Below are 19,318 nucleotides of genomic sequence, written 5' to 3'. Positions count from 1 at the left end.
AAGAACTGCAAAAAATTTTGTCTAGGCTCCATATAGTTGTAACCTAAAAGTTGATTACATTTTACAGCAACAGCAAAAGGTCAGAAACTGCACCAGTTCTGTAGTTGTCAGTACTCAGAACTTTTGAAGAAACAACTAGAATTTCTGAATAGAGCAAAATCAGTCATCTAGCCTTAGCTCCGGACTGATGTCTTAATAAAGAACCAAAATTAAAAAGGGGGGGGGGGGGGGGGGGGGGGAGGAAGGGATGATAGAAAGGTAAGTTCCCTGTTTGTCCTGATTTCACTGAAGTCAGAAGTAGCTGAGAACACTGCTGCTCTCAATGAAAATGCCACCTCACTCGTTTTCTCTGCAATATATCAATCTAAGCTACAAACCAAACAATGCCATTCAAGTCCCTTCCTTATCTTTTGAAGAGCTTTAGGACCATGGCAAAAGAATGTGAAAACTTTTTCATTATTCTAGGAAGCCCTATTTCTTGATTCATCAAATCAGTCTATTTTTCAAGTTTAAGGTTAAGGAGAGAATCGTACAACTAAAATTTAGTGAAGTTAACTTCTTCTGTATTTCACTAGAAAACCTCAACATATTCAACCTAGTGACCAAGAATTTTGGTTACCCTTTTTGATGTGAAACAGGAAACGTATTCAGCTAATTTTACCTCTCATTAAATTTCCATTTTCCTGCTACTGCATTTAACTGTCTTGTATTATCATGGTGTCTCAATGCTATATTTTAGAAAATGCAAACACGAAATTTTAATAAAGAAAGAAAGAATACTCTTAATTCAATATTGACTAAGCCAACCTTGCTAATACTAAAAGGGGCAGATTTTATCTCATTTTTGAAAGCAGGTATAGTATCTAAAGGATAAAAAGGTTGGTTAATAAGCCCATTACTACATCCATATGAAGCTCTCATATGGTCAATATGTACTCAATGTGCTAAGCAATTCCAATAAAACACTACAATACCAGCTGCATGCTTGTATTACAACCAGTCAGCAGTCTGAAAGTGAGAAAATGGACTGCGTAGTAACGTTAGCTAATAGTTATGTCTATTTGTCTTTACAGTTACTTCTCCTACATACTACTTTTGGTTACACAACTTGATCTAGAGAGGAGTTGCTGTTGGTTATGCATTTCTAGACAGCAGGCAGAAACGATGAGCAGGGTGAGAGCTGTTAAACTTCCCATTTTTCCCTATATGCTAGAATGTAGTTAGGGCAGTGGTCCAACTTCATTGCTACAGTCACAGGTCTCTTAAGATTATATCTATTGCCATTGCTCTAATGGAGATCCTAACATTATGAATAAATCTATCCAGAAGACATTGAAGCAATTGAGACAGTAAAGTTTTGAGTACACTCTCTTTTCTTTGGGTTTGTGTACCTATTTACATGTACACACACTCCTGATTGCTACTCCAGACACTCATGGCCCCAGTTAAATGGCAGCGAGCACTTCAGTTTTCCCAATGTCTAAAATCTGCTGTGTGGATCATTACCATGCACCTAAATATACTAATGGTATCTGTTCATTTTTCTACCTCCGTATTTCTCCTTGCTTGAGGGTATAAAATTCCATACACATATCCTGCCTGCACCACTTTTTAAGAGATTCTCCAGTACATAGCTGTACATTGTATAGATGTCATGCAGTTCTGCATCTCTATGAAGCATGCCATAACTTACGATTTTACTCACAGACCTTCAAAGTAATCAGTTCCCAGCCACAACAACATTAGAGGTTCACTTAATTACTAAGTACTTCAGGAATTTACTTCAGATGTTGATGAACTTCTCATTAAACAGGAATATACAGGGAAAGCATTCCTCCTTGTGATAAAACAAGTTATAGATGTGTTTATACTGAAGACTTACAACACTGTACACAAAACTCTTACTCTTCAGTTAAAAGTTGTTTACAAGGAATATATTTTGACCTGAAGTTTCTGAGACTTGTTCAAAAAACTGCTTTTCTCTTCTTTATATTATGTCAGAGGAAGTCTGACAGCAATCTAATCAAAACATGCAAATGATGTTAACTTCTCTGAATGATTGTAGGAGTCCTCCAAAGAAATTTACAGGTAGTCCTGGCACAGAGATATTTTTTTAAATCACTGACTTCATTTTTCATGGTTCTATCATTCTACAATTCTATAAGGCCTGCTTGTCAATTTACACTTTCTGCTGAGAACAGATGCTTCAGGCCAGGGAGATGCTTAATTTTTTATTTAATTCTGAACACCTCAAAGGATGGTGAGGTTCAAGAAGCGATAGAATTACAGAACCTTATTTAGCCTTCCACTTCACTCAACATTCAAACTGAAGTGACTTCACTTCATTTACTATCAAATTCAAAGCTATTGTCAAAGCAACTTTGTTTTTTTCCCCCACTGTTGGTCACACTTTCCTTTACAGCAATTCACAGAGAAACTGACTTTGAATGCAGACTGAGAAAAGAATAACGTCTCCCTGTTTCCTTAACTCCATTCCTTCTCTTAGCTGTTCATACCATCCTCTTCCATGGCATGTACTCAGAGACCGATGAGCTGAAGAAGCTGTTAAAATCTAAATGCATGCAAGGGGTGTTAAGCCATTTTTGTAGAAGCCAGATGAACTCAGCTGAGAATTAAAATGAGCATTTTAGAAACCCCACCTAACAACCAAAGGAGGGGGTTCTATTAATACAAGCAAACATCATCAGCATCCTTTGCATTAGTTTATTCCAGTAATCTGTTAACACAGAAGATGAAAAACATGTCAGGTTCTCCTCAGTACTGAGAGCACGTACTTCCAAGGATTATGCAAAAAAGCTTGCATGTCTCCATATTTGGGTTTCCCAGTTTGACAAACTGCATTACCATATTGCAAGTCTTCCTGTACCTTGCATTTATGGTAAACTATCTGACAAACTTCTATTTTTCTCACATTACCTATAGCATCCTTCTTATTATGTCTCTAATAAAATTGCAGTGAGGAACTTCAGCACCCAGACATTTGCACTAAGCCACACATGAGCATCTCTCTAAAATACAGCACATTGCAATTAACAGAACCACAGAACTTGGTCTGATTAAGAAAAGCACTAACGGGACTTCAGCATAAGTAGAACAAAAATACTATCCCAGACTACTAATATACATGACTAAGATTTTCAGAGAGGCAGATAAACCAAGTTTCTGTGAAATGGTGACTGTTAAACACACAAACTGAAACACACCCATTTGGGAAAGAGACTGAATGCTCAAGGCTCAGGATACAAGTCTGGCATGTAGTCCAGTGATTTATACAAAGTTGAAGAACTGCACTTAGGTAGCCTGAGAGAGTTCTGATGCAGAACAGCCAGTTGCCTGTTGGTCCAGGGTTGCCCCTGATGCTAAAAAGCCCCACAGCTATAATCCCGGACCCGACTGAAGCAGGGCTGGGCCTTGAACCCAAATGGTTTTTGCAACCAGATAAACTCTTAAACGGAAATCACTTCCACATCCAGATGAAACTCTCAATTTTCTAATGTACTCACAAATAAAGGGGGGTCAGAACTATCCATTCCTACTAGAAAAGCTAGAGTTTCAGAAATAGACAGATTCAGTCTTCTCCTGTGTTTAAGAACATGACAGTGAAATATCAAGATGCTGTCCAAGTCTGGTATAACGTCTAGAAAGGGAAGATTATTCTTACAAACTTGGGTGGACGTTTCTTTGCACACGATCCCAATACATCACAGAATAATTAGAATATATAACCAAAGCAAAAATAACGCAAAGTTCATCTAAGTGTATGTAGTAAAGTTAATGGTTACTCTACTGCCATATCAACATGTACAAAATGTTAAGCTTGCAACATACATGTATCTCCACAATTAAAAAAATAAATTTGAAATTGTACCTGTAATAACTCTTCTCATTAAATATCATCTGTTCACTAAACATGACTTTGCAAATGAGTATTTTTTTCTCCTGAAACTGCCTATATAGTTACTTATCCCTTCGTTTTCTTATTACTTTTATTGTTTACTTACTCTTAAGGGTGTTCATAAAATCCTTACATAAAGTACAGGCCTGTCTTCCCCTCGATTCACATACAAACCTGAAGTGTAACTTATCTCTGTAAACAAATCTGTAATGATCCTGATGCTGAAGTACTTAAAAAGCAGATGCTTAACATTCCAAATTGTTCAACTCATATAGCCCCTTAAAGGTAGAAATAACTCAGAATACTGATCATGACATCAAGACTACCTGGAAATTTCACACCACCACTGCCACTGCCCCCAGGCTTTCAGGAGGAAACCCAGGACAGGAATTCTCTGTAGACTCAGACTAGGAGGCTGAGTAGTGCAAACACCCAGCTATAGTGGTACAAATTACAGCTCAGATTTGCAAGGGCTCTGATACATTAACGATTCTGACCTGGACATGATCAACAAGCAGGTGTTCTGAACTGGAACAAGCCAAAAAACAAGCACAAACCACCCAATTTTTTTTTGTTCCAAAATAGTTTTTTTTTTTTTTTTTTAGCATTATATTTCAAAGAAAAAAAATGTCTCATACTACTAATCCTCATCTAATATAAATGACAAAGGTAATGCTAACAGAGAGGAGGATTTTTCTCTCTCCCTTACTCCTACACCAGACTGAGAAAGGTAACACATATGGAAAACTGGCTGATACTTCCTTGGTTCAGAGGTAACAACAAAAAATAACACACTAAAGCCATTATCATCTTTTCCTTACATTATACTGGAAGTGTAAGCATTACTCTTTGCTTGAATGTAAGTCATTTAACCCTTGCAATTCTTTTGATCCTTACACCAGACACCATTCATTACATATTATAACCTGCAGTTCTCTTGGGCTTTACTATATATCTCATCATTCTTGATTTATAATGGAAAAGTCATTAAGTGACTCCCCCATACCAGACAACATGCCAATGGCTAAGTACCAACACCCACAAATCTGGTAGTACACACTCTCCCCCTGGCTTGTCACCATTCCACTCAAACAATGGACGAGAGTCACTGGCCTTATAAAACCAGAATAAGTTAACACATTTCCACGGAGTTAAATTTGGATCATATAAGTACAATCGGTATCAGACAAAATATTTAATTAGATTTTGCATGTGGATTTTCAGCCCATAGTGATTTGGTAGAACTGAGTCATTCATACATTATAAAATGAATAATACTGCCTTATTAACCATAGTAAAGGTTAGAAGTAGTTGAGATGAAAGCTGGGGGGGGGGGGGGGGAGAGGAGAGGTTTGTTGTCTGATTCCGACACAACTCTAATTCTCTCTCTCAAATCATGTCACTGTGAATGGAAACAGAACTATGCCCTGACTAGAAAACGCAAAAGCTATGGGCTCAAAACTACAAGACGTGGACTACCCAGCCTCAACCATTAAAGCATTTACACAAAACACTTATGAACAGTTCCAATGAATTTAGGAGCTAGTCACGCACTTGCTAACTTTAAGAACCAAAGCTGGAGTGGGGCTTATTCCTTTAAGCATGGTGCTGTCAACCTTAAAAGCAAGGTTCTCTCAATCATTAATTTATAATATAAAAACAAAAATGAGCTAAAGGACAGCAACAAAACTGCATGGAGGCTACAACTAAACTGGCCCTTCTAAACCTCCAGATGTAGGCTAATAAATCTTAGCCAGCTAAAATAAACAGCACAAAAGCAGTGTACATTTGTTTCTTGATATAATGAATTTTGAATTTCAATTATGCTGAAAAATTTTATCAATTATCCCACTGGAACAATTTCCACCTATTCTGGATGTCAAACTGCATTAACATTATAGAATACTTTAAAGAAGCCTAGTCAAAGAAAGTTACTAAGAACTATATTGGTCAAATTTAGGTGTCTGTCCTAGTCTGCAATTATCTTTGAATTTATGGAAGTACTTTCCATCTATATTAACACCTTGATAATGAAACCCAGACTTTAAAACACAAAGGGCTGAATCCTACAGTTACTATTTAATTAATGAGTTACTAAGCAGGTCTAGAGCCATAAAGGATAAGAACAAGGGGGATGGAAAGAGAGCGCCAAGTAGCTTCACTCATTGTCAGCATGTGTTGGATAGTATGCTGAAATAAGGTATTGCCTAGGGCTCTATTTCGTAGTACGTATGATACCAAATTGCCTTAGAATTTCGGGGACTTCACAATAACCTAATGAACAAACAGATCAAAGACATCATTGCTCACTTCCACAATCTTCTTATTCCACCAGAACTAGCCACAAATTTTTATCAGAAATTCCAAGTAAGCACCGAGATTTCTCCTGAAATTTAGAAAACTTGTCCAAGACACAGGCAGAAAGCCAACCGTGAGGACAGAAAGTGAGCATATTTTATTCTTGCTGGATGGCAGAGTTGCCACCGCAACATGTTCTCCCTGTCAGCAGCCCACAGTTCTGGCAGGGTTAACCATGACAGACTCCCTCTTCAGAGTGGGCTACTGCACAGCATCAAGACAGACATTTTAGAAGGCATTCTGTACTGAATTAAAAGCAGGTTGTCTTTTCTCCCTTTCAGACACTTTCTTAAACACGTGATATTGTTCCATTTTTAAATTGTTTTCAAATCATTAGTATTTGTATCCATAGCGCCAGGCAGTGAACAGCCTTAAAAGAAAATATAAAATTCATGAATTAAGGAGAAAATGAAGAACACAAAATTACCTGTTTCAGAAATTCATCCAATCTGCACAGTAACTATAATTAAACGCAGTTGCTTGAAGTGGGAGAGAGAGGTGTTGCATTTAAGTTTACATATATTTCATTACATTTTCAAGGTCCTTATGGCATCACACAATGCCTCCCCTCTCCCTTCCTCAAACTAAACCACCCTGAACCCACCCAACAAGAACTTGCAATACTGCCAAAAGCTCACAGAAAAACAAAGCATTAATGCTCAAAAATAATAGGGGAAGAAATATGCTTACCAAACGTGTAGTGATTCATTAGCGATCTTAGTCTTTGCAGACACAGAAGAAAAAGACGGTTAAAAATTGTCTATTTCTGTGCCACTACAAAACCCATTTCAAGCTTTGACATCGTTTACTCATTTCTCCACCCTGCACAGGTATTTTAGTTTGCTTCCTAGTGCTATACTGCAGTACAAAAAGAAACCTAACAACGTATAGTTGATGTTTTTGTGCCTGAGAAGCAGTCTGAGATCACAGGCCAAAACTATAAAGAGGAAAAATGACAGGGAGAGAGAGAGAGAGAGAGAGAAACAAAACTTTTCTTTGTCCCATATATGTGCATAATGAAAAATTGCCAGCAGGTTTTATGAGTTTTCTTCTGTCTTAAACACAGAATAGACCCTACCAGCCTGCTGGTGGTTTGAAGAACACCAGGAAACATATAGGTCTTTATTTTTTCTGTCTGGCAGGTAAACTGGGAAAGGAAAAACTCATCTATTCCCATACTATCTTAAGATATTTGCTGCCAAAACGTGAAGGAGAAGATTGGCATCATTAGTTTCAGTTGGGAAAAACAGATATGGACTAGGACTACTAATGAAATTTTTACACAGTGTTAGCACACAGCAAGTTTCTTAATCCTTACCTCGTTACGGAAAAATCTCTGAAAACATAGATCTAAAGCTTCAAAATCCAAAACAAATCAGAAATTGTTTGTTTAAAAATATATTTTTTTTTACTAAAAATAAAAATAAATATATATATTTTTTAAAACAACGACAGTTCGTGGGTACCTTTAAGTTTTAGTCTATCCTACTGCCCTTGAAAAGTCTTAAAAGATGATACAGGAGCCATCAAAAACTTTCGATGTATCCAAAAGCTAGCAGAAATGCAATATCAGGACTACACTCCATACACAATGACCTTTGAGCGTTTCAGGTCTAGGTCAGATCATTTGTTTATCATCCGTGTAAGTGAAAATATTTCGAACCAGAGTGGTGTGAAAGATGGGTCCTTTAATCCAACCTTAATCAACAGATCCCAGTCACCACCTCTGCAGCACTGCCACCTTCAAAAACAAATGTCAACTTTCATTTTTGATCATGACAAACAGTGAAAAAATGTATTCCAGTAAAATAAGAATAGAAAAAAAAATCTTTCAGCTCTACATATAAATGTTAAAATCAAATCAAGACTTTCAAAACTAAAATGGGATGGCCCACTCATAGTTATTTTTCAGATTCCCACTTGCTTCCTGATTTATTTGGTATCATCAAGAAATACTGGAAAAAATCAAAAGACAGATTACTTCCATTGTAATTGTGCAATTATTGGAGAATCAGAATATTTGAAAGTTACTGCATCTTTTATTTTTTACATAGCAGCAAAATGGAAAAGCAGAGAAAAAACAAAACACAAGTTCCTTATAGCCTTTTTTCACTGAAAACACACAACCACTGCCAAGCTGCCGAAATTCTGATCCTGTATTTTGACTCTAAAAGTGGAATTAATTAAGAGTAATGGCACTGAAATTTCAGCTCAAGGTTCTCACTAACAATTCTTTTTTTCTCTTGTGAGGTAAATATGCTTTGCTAAGATATACATGTGTCCAAGAAACAGGGTAAATTTCATAGCTTAACATTTTTATCTTCCTAACTAAAAGAATCAAGTACCACACATCTCAGATAAGGATGGGAAACTTCCACTAACCTTTCAATTACCACTATTACATGAAGTCTGAGCTCGCCTGATAGTAATGCAAAAATAAGATTTTTTTTTTCCATATGTGCATAACTCAACTGTCATTCAATACCAATATTACTAACTTTAATCTAGTCTATAAATTTAGGGAAGTATGAGGGGCATAAGTACTTTTCATGATTGATTCAAAAGATTCAATATAAACATCAATACAATGGTTACTGAGGTACCACTACCCACTAAATATTAGCATACGATCATGAATCCTTTTTCCTGATGTTTCATCTCACACGGGCTAGAAAATAACACTGTCTTTTCCAAGCTGTCTAGTATATTGAATACTGATTTCTATTAAACGGGAAAACTTTTTTTTAGTAGTTCTGCAGTCCTTACCATACTACAAGCTTGATCCTGATACATGATAAAAGCAGAATATGACAGATGGAAGTGAAACTACTCTACACCTCAGAAAATCACTTTTGCAACAGTATGTTCTGAGGAAATTTTTTAAGGCTCAGTCAACAGCCCAACTCCTGTTGAATTTGGTTACTACCATTAAGCTATCCATGCTCTCAAAGTCAGGAAGAATGGGAGTGCACATCTTTCTGTAAGACTGAATAGCTGACAAAAAACAGCCCAAATGGAATGTGTTTCAAAAGCTGGAGGGCTTAAATCTCATTTTAAAACTGCTTTTGTTGGGGGGAAAAGGCAAACAGCTAATTAAAACTGTTTTTTCTTCAACTGTTGTCACCTAGTATTACAAGGATTAACACAAGGCTGAACGGTATTCTGAAAGTGAAGGAACAGACTTGGCCCTTATCTGCAGTAACAGCTTCAATGGCTTTTAAGCAGGGCTAGTTTGATGGGAATATCAGAAGGCTCCTTCAAACTGTTAGTAAAACAACTACACATACCAGTGAGGATTCTTGTGATATAGGAAGAAACAGGAGCATTGCAGATACCCACACAAACCTTCTGAATTTTCTGAACTTCTGCATTTTGTCACCATTTAGTCTACATTATAGCCTAAACAACTGATGATTTGAGTATCAGCATCATCTCTGACATAAGATGCCCAGCAGGCAAAGTGAGTGGTTTAGTTTAACACTTTAATACACTTTTGCTGGCTTCCACTGAAGTGCTCTGAGCTGAAACACAAACAGGTATGAGTATGACTTACTTAAAACTAGCAAGTAAGATTGCTCCACCAAAGGAATACTTAGAGCTGAGTTTAAAATGCTTGTTTGAATTGCCAGGAACGCTAAATGTTAACTCCTAATTTCTCTACCTTTTCAAAAACCTAACAAACAGAAAGACCTTTGAGGAAATTTCAAAAAGTGGGACAATAGATTTTACAGCTACTGAATTTGAATACTGGAAAAGAAATGCAAAGCTCCTTCTCTTATTCTGCAGTGTGAGACCCTAAAGCCACAAACCAAACGTCATTAGTCATAACGAAACCAATAACAACATGGAAAGATAAACATTTTATGAGCAATGAGTGCAAAAGACAAGGGTTCCACGCCCTTCACTCCAAGAGCGTCTTTCACAGCAAGGAAAACAAAAACTCAGGCTTGAATGGTGTTCTGTAGGACCATGGAACTGATCACAGGACTCCGCAACACTAATAAGATATTTGCATCAAGTCTCAATGTGGTAAAACCAAGCACCTTGACAAAACTTTTTAAACTTAGTCACATATTTTATTCCTTTGACGTGTCAATATAAGATTGTATAAATCTTGCTTTTGCTGCAGCCGAAATTCCCATGTAGCTATAATTGATAACTAAGAGAACGGTTGGTTCTCTCTGATAAACTCTACTTAGCATGATGTATACACTGCAGAGTTAACATTTTATTGAGCTGTTTGTTCAGATAGTGGGCCAGCTAACACTTCAAGGTAATTGAAGGAACCAGGCAGGCTCACAAAATATCAGAGCAACATTTTTACTACAATCACGTAAAGGCAGTGCGATCTCAGTTAAAATAAACCATTAGAAAAAATTGGTTAAATAATCAAGCAACGTTTTGCCTGTATCTGAAGTATTAGTTTAGATCAGTGTTTGCTTTCTGCCTAAAATGGCTTCAACTGAAAAAAAACGTTTTGGAATCAATACAACCAAAACTGTGTCTGTCGCACCTTCTTTCTGCTGAGCACTTCAGAAGCTATATGGGATCTTTCATTTGACTATATCTCCGTCTGATCTGGGCTCTTTGCTGAATCAGTTTGCAATGATAATAAGAACAGGTAAAGGAGAAAAAATATCAACCAATTATCAAGACTTTGAAATATCCATCCCTTACAGTAGTTCTCTCTCCCTTACCGCAAAACAGAACTACCATATACATAATTGTTACAGGGCTATATAATAACTGCCAACCCCAACTGACCTGAACTTTGCAGTATCAAAGCAATACTGGAAGGGTCATGAGCTCTCTGCACACAGCGTGTACCAGTACAAGCACATGTTCCAGAGTTACAAAGCTCACGCGCAATCCTGTGATTTCCTACTAAGGAAAGAAGGAGAAGACAGTCTAACTAAAAGAGCCTTGCAAGAGGGTTGGAGAAATCATACATAGATGTGGAGTGAATTAGTTTGGAAATGAAAGAAAGAGCTTAGGTTTTGATTTCACCAAAACTCTGAGATTCAAAACCACCATAAGCTGTTCCAGCTCAATTCAGACCATGAGTAGTGGAAATATGTTTACTAACTTTCACGTTATTCAAAGAAAGAGATGAAGAATGACTAATACTGTGAGATTTCTGTTACATCTATTCCTAAATGAGTCCAAGCCTACTTGAGAAACTTTTGCCCATGTAACACTTCTGGTTAGAGGTGTGATTTTTTTTTCTTCTATTTTGTAACAGTACTGTCCCAGCAAAACCCATAGCACAGAGGCAGTTATAACACCATTATTGTTTTCATTTCTGTAGATTAAAGTATTCACAGAACACATATAAGCTTCACCATTAAAAGCATTTTTTTTTGGTTATTTAAATGGGGTTTATTGTCCTAGATGGGTTAAAAATAAAAAAAAAATATGCCTGTAAACAAACTGTAACAGATCAGGCTTCAGTAATCTCTCTGCCATGGGCATTTACAGCATGTCTGTATCAAAACTTTAAGGGAGCAATAAGACCCATAGTTACCTGATTACAGACAGCATAAAGTTTTAATCAGGCTATAAATGAGTCAGAGAACGACAGAACTGGAATGGCAAATCCTAGCTTCAGCGAACTCAAAACGTTAGCTAGCTCTCAAAGTGCATTTGACAAGGGATTACTCTCCACGCTGAATTACTCAATGTATATTTCTATCAAATTAAGCGATAAAGTGCCACATGAACTTCACAATAAAAGGCAAAAATACGGATGGTCTGCTTTCTTAGTACCAAAAACACTGACTGGCTGTTATTATCTATGCAATACGAAACTCTACATCGCGTTTCATTCAGACTGGTGCCCAATGAAGAGGTGGTATAAACAAAGGAGAAACACATGGCTGTTATCATGTTTCTTGCTAAACAAGGAGAACTTTACAATAAGGATGAAGCTTTGCTGCAAACTTGGCTACCTGAATCAGCAAGAACACCACCACGTAATCCTTGACACAGCTACATGACAAATCATATGCGTTTGGACTTAAGCAGTTTCCTTTCTCAATGGAAAGTCTCCTCCTGTGACCAAATCTGCCTTCAGTGTTGCAAAAAAAAAAGCTTATACTCAGATTTCCTTTGAGGTACAGCTGCTGTAATAATAAATAACAAAATCTTTACTGAAAAATAAACTGGATACAAATAAATAAATAAATAAGAAAAAGATGGTACATAAAAAGATAGCCTTAGTTAAGGATGAAACATTCTGAATAATAACCAAGTGTACCATAATAACTAAGTGTACAAGACTGCTAGAAACCCAATCAGGTGCAGATTTTTTTTAAGTTGTACTTTTTATTACACATCTCTAAATTCAGCTGGCTTAAGTCTCAGGAAGGGGTTAAGGATTCTGATCAATTTGGACTGACAGGTCTTTTTGATGCTCTCAGAAAGAAACACCTTTTTTCTACCCTAATCAGAATCTCCTTATACTGCAGACTAACATGTTTTTTGTTTTTTTTTTTTTCCAGTAAAAGCTCACTGCATTTGTGAATGACCTTTATATAAGCAGAAGATTGTACAAGCTGCTGTCATCCAATTAAACACGTTGTGTTAATGAAAGCTAGTGAAAGTACTCAGACTCACATAAACATTACAACATTCTGCTATTGAATGCAATTCCAGCATTTTGAAAAAAATAAATGTTTTCCATAAAGAAATACAAGCAAACAAACTGAGGCTTCAAACTTCTAATACTTTCACATTCAGTAGTCTTCAAGGCTTAATCTGATCTAACTCCAGCAACATAGGGACTTGCAGCATAAAATAACTGACCTGTCTACCACTGGAAGAAATTATTTATGATCTGGAAGTGCCTACTTGTTTCTGCTGACTACAGAGGAAAATCTACAAGAGTAGTTCAAATGTAAATGTTTTCAATGCCAGTATATAGAGATCCATGAGATGAATCCCCCCCCCCCCCCCCGCCCCCAACCTGCTTGTGCCATACTTTTATAGCTCTCACAGGCAGCCTCATTTCTGTCATGGTTGATATTCACAGGTTACAATACAGGTGTATTACAGGTATTTCTTTCCCTTATTCCTGCTCAAAAACTGAAGGATCTCAGAAAGCTTGGTGCAAAATCATAATCTGCTACATGGACACTACAATCAGCTACTCAGATCATTCTGCCATATGGCTGAACAAAGGGATGGAATGGAATAAACCTGGAGCTCTAGAAAACTGGTGAGTCAGTGTTTGCCATAAGTTCAGAAGTTTTCATTTTCAGCAATGCTTTCAGATTTTCTTGTGAGTAAATAAACTGATATGAACATCCAGGACAAAAAACTGTCTTGAAAAATGAGTCAGAAAACTGTAAAAAGTCAGCAAGGGTAAAGAGAAGCAGGGTAACAGGATAGCATGTGATGACCCAGTAGCATTAACACGGCTCTTACCAAGTGAGACAGGATTTGATTTTACTTTCAGCAGAAACAAATGGATACATTTTTTCAGCTATGTTTCTATTAGCAATTACTGTTTAATTAAAATATTAGGCTACCTATTCTAATGTAAAACAACAGGATAATCTGGTTATTGTGTCTTATGGAGGTTTGCATCCAATACCTCAGAGGAAATAAAGCTCTTTCCTCCATCCATACTACACATGGACAGATTTGCAATGGCCAGGACACACCTGAGACAGTGACTGTTTTTAAAAATGTTTTCATGCTTCATAGTGTGAATCAGCAAGTTCTTTTTCATTATTTTTCCGACTGCATATATTTATATATGAAGTCTGAAACAGATCACGAGAACAAAGACATGTTAGTTTTTGGGGGAAGGAGGAGAGAGAAGTTGTGGCAGAATAACAAGGGTTGATGAACACTGAAAGTGGATAACCTTAATAACACAGTAACCAAAGTTGGGAGTGAACCAATTCCCTAAGTATACTCTTTCAATTTAAGACAAACAAGCAAAAAAAAAAAATCAAAGAACGAAACTCACAAACACAGCAAAGAATAGAATGCCCTAATCCTAATGCCCTAATCAGTAAGAATGACCAACTGCAACTCACTGTAGATCAAAAGTTCACTATAAACAACCTTGGCCATTTTCTTCCTAAAACTTACTGCCTAAACTAGCCTAGGCACTTGCGATGAAAGATCAGTAACCTTAAGATATGGCACGACCCCAACTTCTTCATCACTTTACTTTATGAAAGCCAAAGAAACACAATGTGAAATAAGAATTTTCTGCACTCAGTAGAAGACTGAAGTCTAATTTGGTAAGGTACAATCAGCTACAGAAAACTCCTTGTAAATTTTGCACTAGATACTCAGTAATAACAAACAAAACAAGACTATAATTGTGTAAAAAGTAACCAGCAGAAAAAAAAAGAGAAATTGGTAAGACAACTACAGCCAGTAACCATTCACCTCCTAACTGTTAGCGTTGAGCTGGTGTCTTTGTAGCAGTATGCTGCGATCTGCAGTTGCCTCTGCAGAACTTCAGTTTCAGGAGATGAATCGGTATTTTTAATGCAAATCATTTGTTGGACTTCAGTTCGATTTTATGCTTCAACGCCCTCTTTCTATAAAGCCTTAATGAGAAACAAGCACACCATGTTCAGGATAAAGTTACATGTCAGAAACAAACAATAACAATAAATTTAAATGAAACATGAACTGGAACTTAATGATATTCTATGGCATCTGTAACTACCGTGCTTCTCTTACTCATATGCATCAACATAAACTTGAAGTCACAGATATTCACCAATATGAATGAAGCAGAGTTGAGTCTTCAATGATTCTAAGATGATTTACAGAAATCATGTAAAGCTTTGAATATTGCATACAAGAAACTATGGCTGTCTTGTGGTACATCAGAATTTTGGAGTTGATCTAAGTCCTAAGTAAAGAACTAAATCCATGGAAAACTAAGTTGAGACACAATTTCCACATTGCCCAGAGAACTAGACACCAGTGGTTTTTGCTGAGTGCAAGCTATCAGCACTCTGAAAGCAGACAGATTTTTAACTGTCACACACCCCCACGTTTCAGCTTTGCATGCACAACATCCATATGCAATAGATGTACGTAATCTCAGTAGCAATCTTGACCTCACACATGGAAGCAGCCCACATACTTCTCACACCCACAAACACTTTCTCCCAAAAGTAATTCATGGAACCTATAATAATATTATTAAATACATGTTTAATGATTAAATGCATAACCCAAAATTAGTGATGTTGGGAGTAGTTAACTTTTGAAGTGAAACATCAGAGCAACCAGAAGTAGTGCAGTCTGATAAAGTCTTTTTTTGAATGATCAAATTAAAAACATATTTTGATAAAAGACAGACTAAACTGAACAGTAAGGAAAGATATAAAGAATCTATATAGCACTGTTTTCTTCTATTTTCCATTGCTTGTGGTAACAAATTCACTAGCATGTTGCTGGATACTGGTGTTTTGCACAGCACAAGTTTTTTTGATAAATGGGATGGTTCCTTACAGCTTTCAAGTGTATGCTTACACCTCCTTCAGCAAACAGCATACATAAGGGAACAACTGTTGCATCAGCCCTGACTAGAAGTATAAAATGGATCTCTCCTTAGAACAGACTGACAGGAAGCAGAACATTGTACTTGAGAACTGCAGCCCTCAAGGGTCCACATACCTCTACTGGAGGAGAACTGCTAGAAGTGGGCCTCACACACCGTGACTTACAATATCCACAGGGGTTGTGAATTGGATTCATTTCTACATACTGGTTGGTCAAGATAATGACTACACCCATGCTGAAATAATATTCTTGTGAGATATTTATGCATTCTATACTTGTAGTAAAAACACAATAAAGATAAAAACAATTTTAGTATGTACTACTCAGTTTAGATTGCAGATAGAAATTTTGGTCACATATCCAAGGAACAAAATGAATTTTTTAACCCAAAACAGAACTGCAAACGTATTTTACTGATGGTCTGGCAACAAACTGACATTTCTGCTACTGAAATATTTACAGTGGCTTCTTTCTCCCTGGGGTGTATGTGAATTGTATTTCATAGAGATTCAGTTTACTCAAAGGTAAAATAAGATGTAACTCTGTTTACAAGGGTCCATACACAAAGTAACTCCCTGAAAAGCCCTCTATTTCTACACAAAGGAGCCCATCTTCTTCTGCACTACTTCCATTCCTTCTGTCATGCCAGAAAAACCCGCATAAGACCTTGCTTCTACAAAGAATAGCTTTAAACCCAACTTCCACCACAATACTTTACACAACAGATTACAGCTGTATTTCCCTCCCTCCCCCCCCCCCCAAAAAAAAAAAAAGAGTAGCTTACATGTGTGAGAAAACCTAACAGAAAAAGCTACTCAGAACTGGATTACTTAACCCTTCCCTGTGCAAAAGAAAAGAAAAAGCAGTACTCCTAAACACCGTATTATCCTATTATGTTTAGATTCTTTATGCATAGAGTATTGTCTTATCCAGTGCAATAGTGTTTCTGAGCTGGACCACTGCTGAAGAGTTAAGCTTTATAGATGTCTGGTACTCATTTATTGAGCCAAAAAAATAAAACAAGAATGTTTGGTGAAATGTGCAAGACACCTGTTTTTCACATTCCTCTCCACTCCCTGGAGCAAGTTGTATCAAATGAAAACAACGATGCTTTATGAACTCCTGTTTCTCCTTTCATGTTGCATGAGGAGATAAAGAACAGCTCCCCAGAGCCAACTGTTATTGTACAGTAACTGTATTTAACACATGTATTTATATTTTCATCACAAAAACGCTGCAAATGAAAATACAGAAAGTTTAAGACATTTCATGCAGACAGTTACTAGAAAAATCTCACAACAACGTCAGAAAAATAAAAACAAATGCCTTTTTCTTAAACCTTTTTCCCCAATAGATGTGAATTAAAAGCCCAACCTTTTACAAAAATGTTTCGCTATTCAAAGTATTCAACCCCAAAAACGTGATTGCTACAATACATGCATAGCTATGCATTTTAGCTAAATGTGTGGTAGGTTACAAATATCTCGAGAGGATAAACATATGAAGTAGAATGTATCAGTTCTCAAACGTTACTCAGCAGTATTTTAGTAAGACTTCCCATAACTTTCCATTAATTTACTCTATCTAGGAAACAGTAACAGGTTTCTAAATGCATTATGTGCGCAGGCAGGATGCTCTTCTGCTTACCATGCAGCTGTGTGACATGAGGAGCAGCTGGAGAAAACCATCAAGTGAAAAGCATTTTCATATGCAAGGTGATTGTACTTATATAGGCGTATGAAGAAATTTACTATGATATTTATGAATTAACAAATACAAAGGGACAAGTGTGTCCCTACTGTGGGTAGTTAGGGTCTGGCGGCCGGAAGATGTCGCACTGTACGGAAAGGTGGAGCCCCTCCCTTGATGGGCAGTAGCGCGTGGTCTGTGACGTAAGCAAGCAGAAGTGACGTTGTGGGCCTCGGCTATATAACGCCATGGGACTCGACAATAAACGCCATTTGCCATCCACCACATTGTTGTCTGTGAGCCGATGGACCGAGCGGCCTGGGGTTGGTCGCCATGCCGTTCCTGAACCAGGTTGCCACTGCCCCCTGAAGGCAACACCTTACTATTCAATTTAAATATTTTGTATAATTTTGTAAACAAATGAGGGGAAAAAAATCACCCATCTCTGTGGTTCCTCAAATCCTTAGAGCGTATGAACTATGTTTAGGTTGGCCACTGGTGTGGCCCACTTGAACTAATACACTCTAAGTCAGTTTGTCTTGTTCCCCCCAGTTTGTACAGGTAGATAGCACTTCTCATTAGCAAGTTGTACTTAGGGTACTATACAAGAACAGTCACTAGTGCTTGGTTGTAGTCCTGTTGCTTTCCCTCACTGTATTTCCAGACCAGTGTTAGTAACAATGAAATTCATTACTAAGAAGGACCTTTCTTAAAACAGTCTAGTGCTTTCATGAAAAAAAGAGAAATGAGTGCTACAACTGAAGTCATGTATTACAGTTCTGTTAGCATGCTTCTGTCTTCTGAAGACAGCCTTCAATATAACTTGAGGCTATTTCAAAAGGCCCTTCACTAGACTTCGCAACAAACTCACCCTCAGTCACTCAACAGGAACAATTTTCATGAAAAAAGTTTCGAAGCTTCTAAGCAATCTGCTCTATTCAACAATAACCTGAGCTCCCTCACAGTTTATCCGCTTGGTACGCTTGCCTTGTAAACTCAACATGCCTCCTATTATTCCTTAATTAGAGTCCTCCGGAATATATTCATCACACACAAAATAACACTGCCTGAAACAAGTGGTGATAACATTATGTTCAGACTGTTTATAGCATTACAAGAAATGCACAGCATGATTTGGCTTTCATCCAAAAGCATTTAACTGAAGAATCCTCAGTTACTTGTTCGCTTTCATTTCTGTCCCATCTTTCTCTCATCAACAGGAATGGATGAAGACACTCCACACCAACAATTCTATTGATGATGTTCAATGAGTTTGCACACTGACTGATAATTCATGGTATCACTTAGGTTGGAAAAAACCTCCGAGATCATCAAGCCCAACCATTAACCTAGCAAAACAGGTGTTTCCACCCAGGCCAATGAAAGTTCTGGCACAAAAACACATCCTTGCACCCTTCCTACTCTGTGGCAATTGTTTTTGAGTATGCTCACAACTTGTTGCAAATGTGTTGGAAGAAATTTTTAATACAAAAAAACTCAAGCAAGTAAGATTTTTCTTCCAGCTGATGTATATGCAAAGCACTTACTGAAGGCCACATAACTTTTGATTAGTTTATGTCTGCAGCTGGTTACCCCATTAAAAATGCTGTAGATACTTTGCCTATGCTGCAACCTTACTCTACCACAAGCGTGAAAACACCAACATTCCTTCAAAGCCCTGTACACAGGATAACTTAATACTAAGCAAATTTGGGTCTTATCAGCAAAAATGGTGCCAGGGTGAAACCTTGAAGCTTTGCTAAGCTGCGACCCTGTGTCAGTTTGCATCCATTTCATGTGCTGGTGAAAGTTCTG

The 19,318-nt window shown here is 37.2% G+C and overlaps 1 protein-coding gene and 1 long non-coding RNA gene across 5 annotated transcripts in view; one reads left to right on the top strand and one right to left on the bottom strand.

Annotated features, from left to right (window-relative positions):
* Nucleotides 1–19,318, top strand: part of LOC137863093 (uncharacterized) — a 508,128-nt gene that overhangs the window by 232,309 nt on the left and 256,501 nt on the right. The gene's annotated exons all lie outside the window — the stretch shown is intronic.
* RORA (RAR related orphan receptor A) overlaps nucleotides 1–19,318 on the bottom strand; it is a 409,489-nt gene that overhangs the window by 180,412 nt on the left and 209,759 nt on the right. Inside the window, exon 1 of one of the 4 annotated variants that reach the window (XM_068695955.1) lies at nucleotides 6,965–7,172. The exons of the other annotated variants lie outside the window; for them this stretch is intronic. Coding sequence (XP_068552056.1) covers nucleotides 6,965–6,983 — 19 coding nt within the window. The 5' untranslated portion in view covers nucleotides 6,984–7,172. Of the gene's footprint in view, nucleotides 1–6,964; nucleotides 7,173–19,318 lie in introns of those variants that run through there. 4 annotated transcript variants of the gene reach the window in all.

Source organism: Anas acuta, chromosome 12 (assembly GCF_963932015.1).
Source record: "Anas acuta chromosome 12, bAnaAcu1.1, whole genome shotgun sequence".
Lineage (NCBI taxonomy): Eukaryota > Metazoa > Chordata > Aves > Anseriformes > Anatidae > Anas > Anas acuta.
The sequence above is the reverse complement of the archived record's forward strand: the minus strand, read 5'-3'. Positions and strand labels throughout refer to the sequence as shown.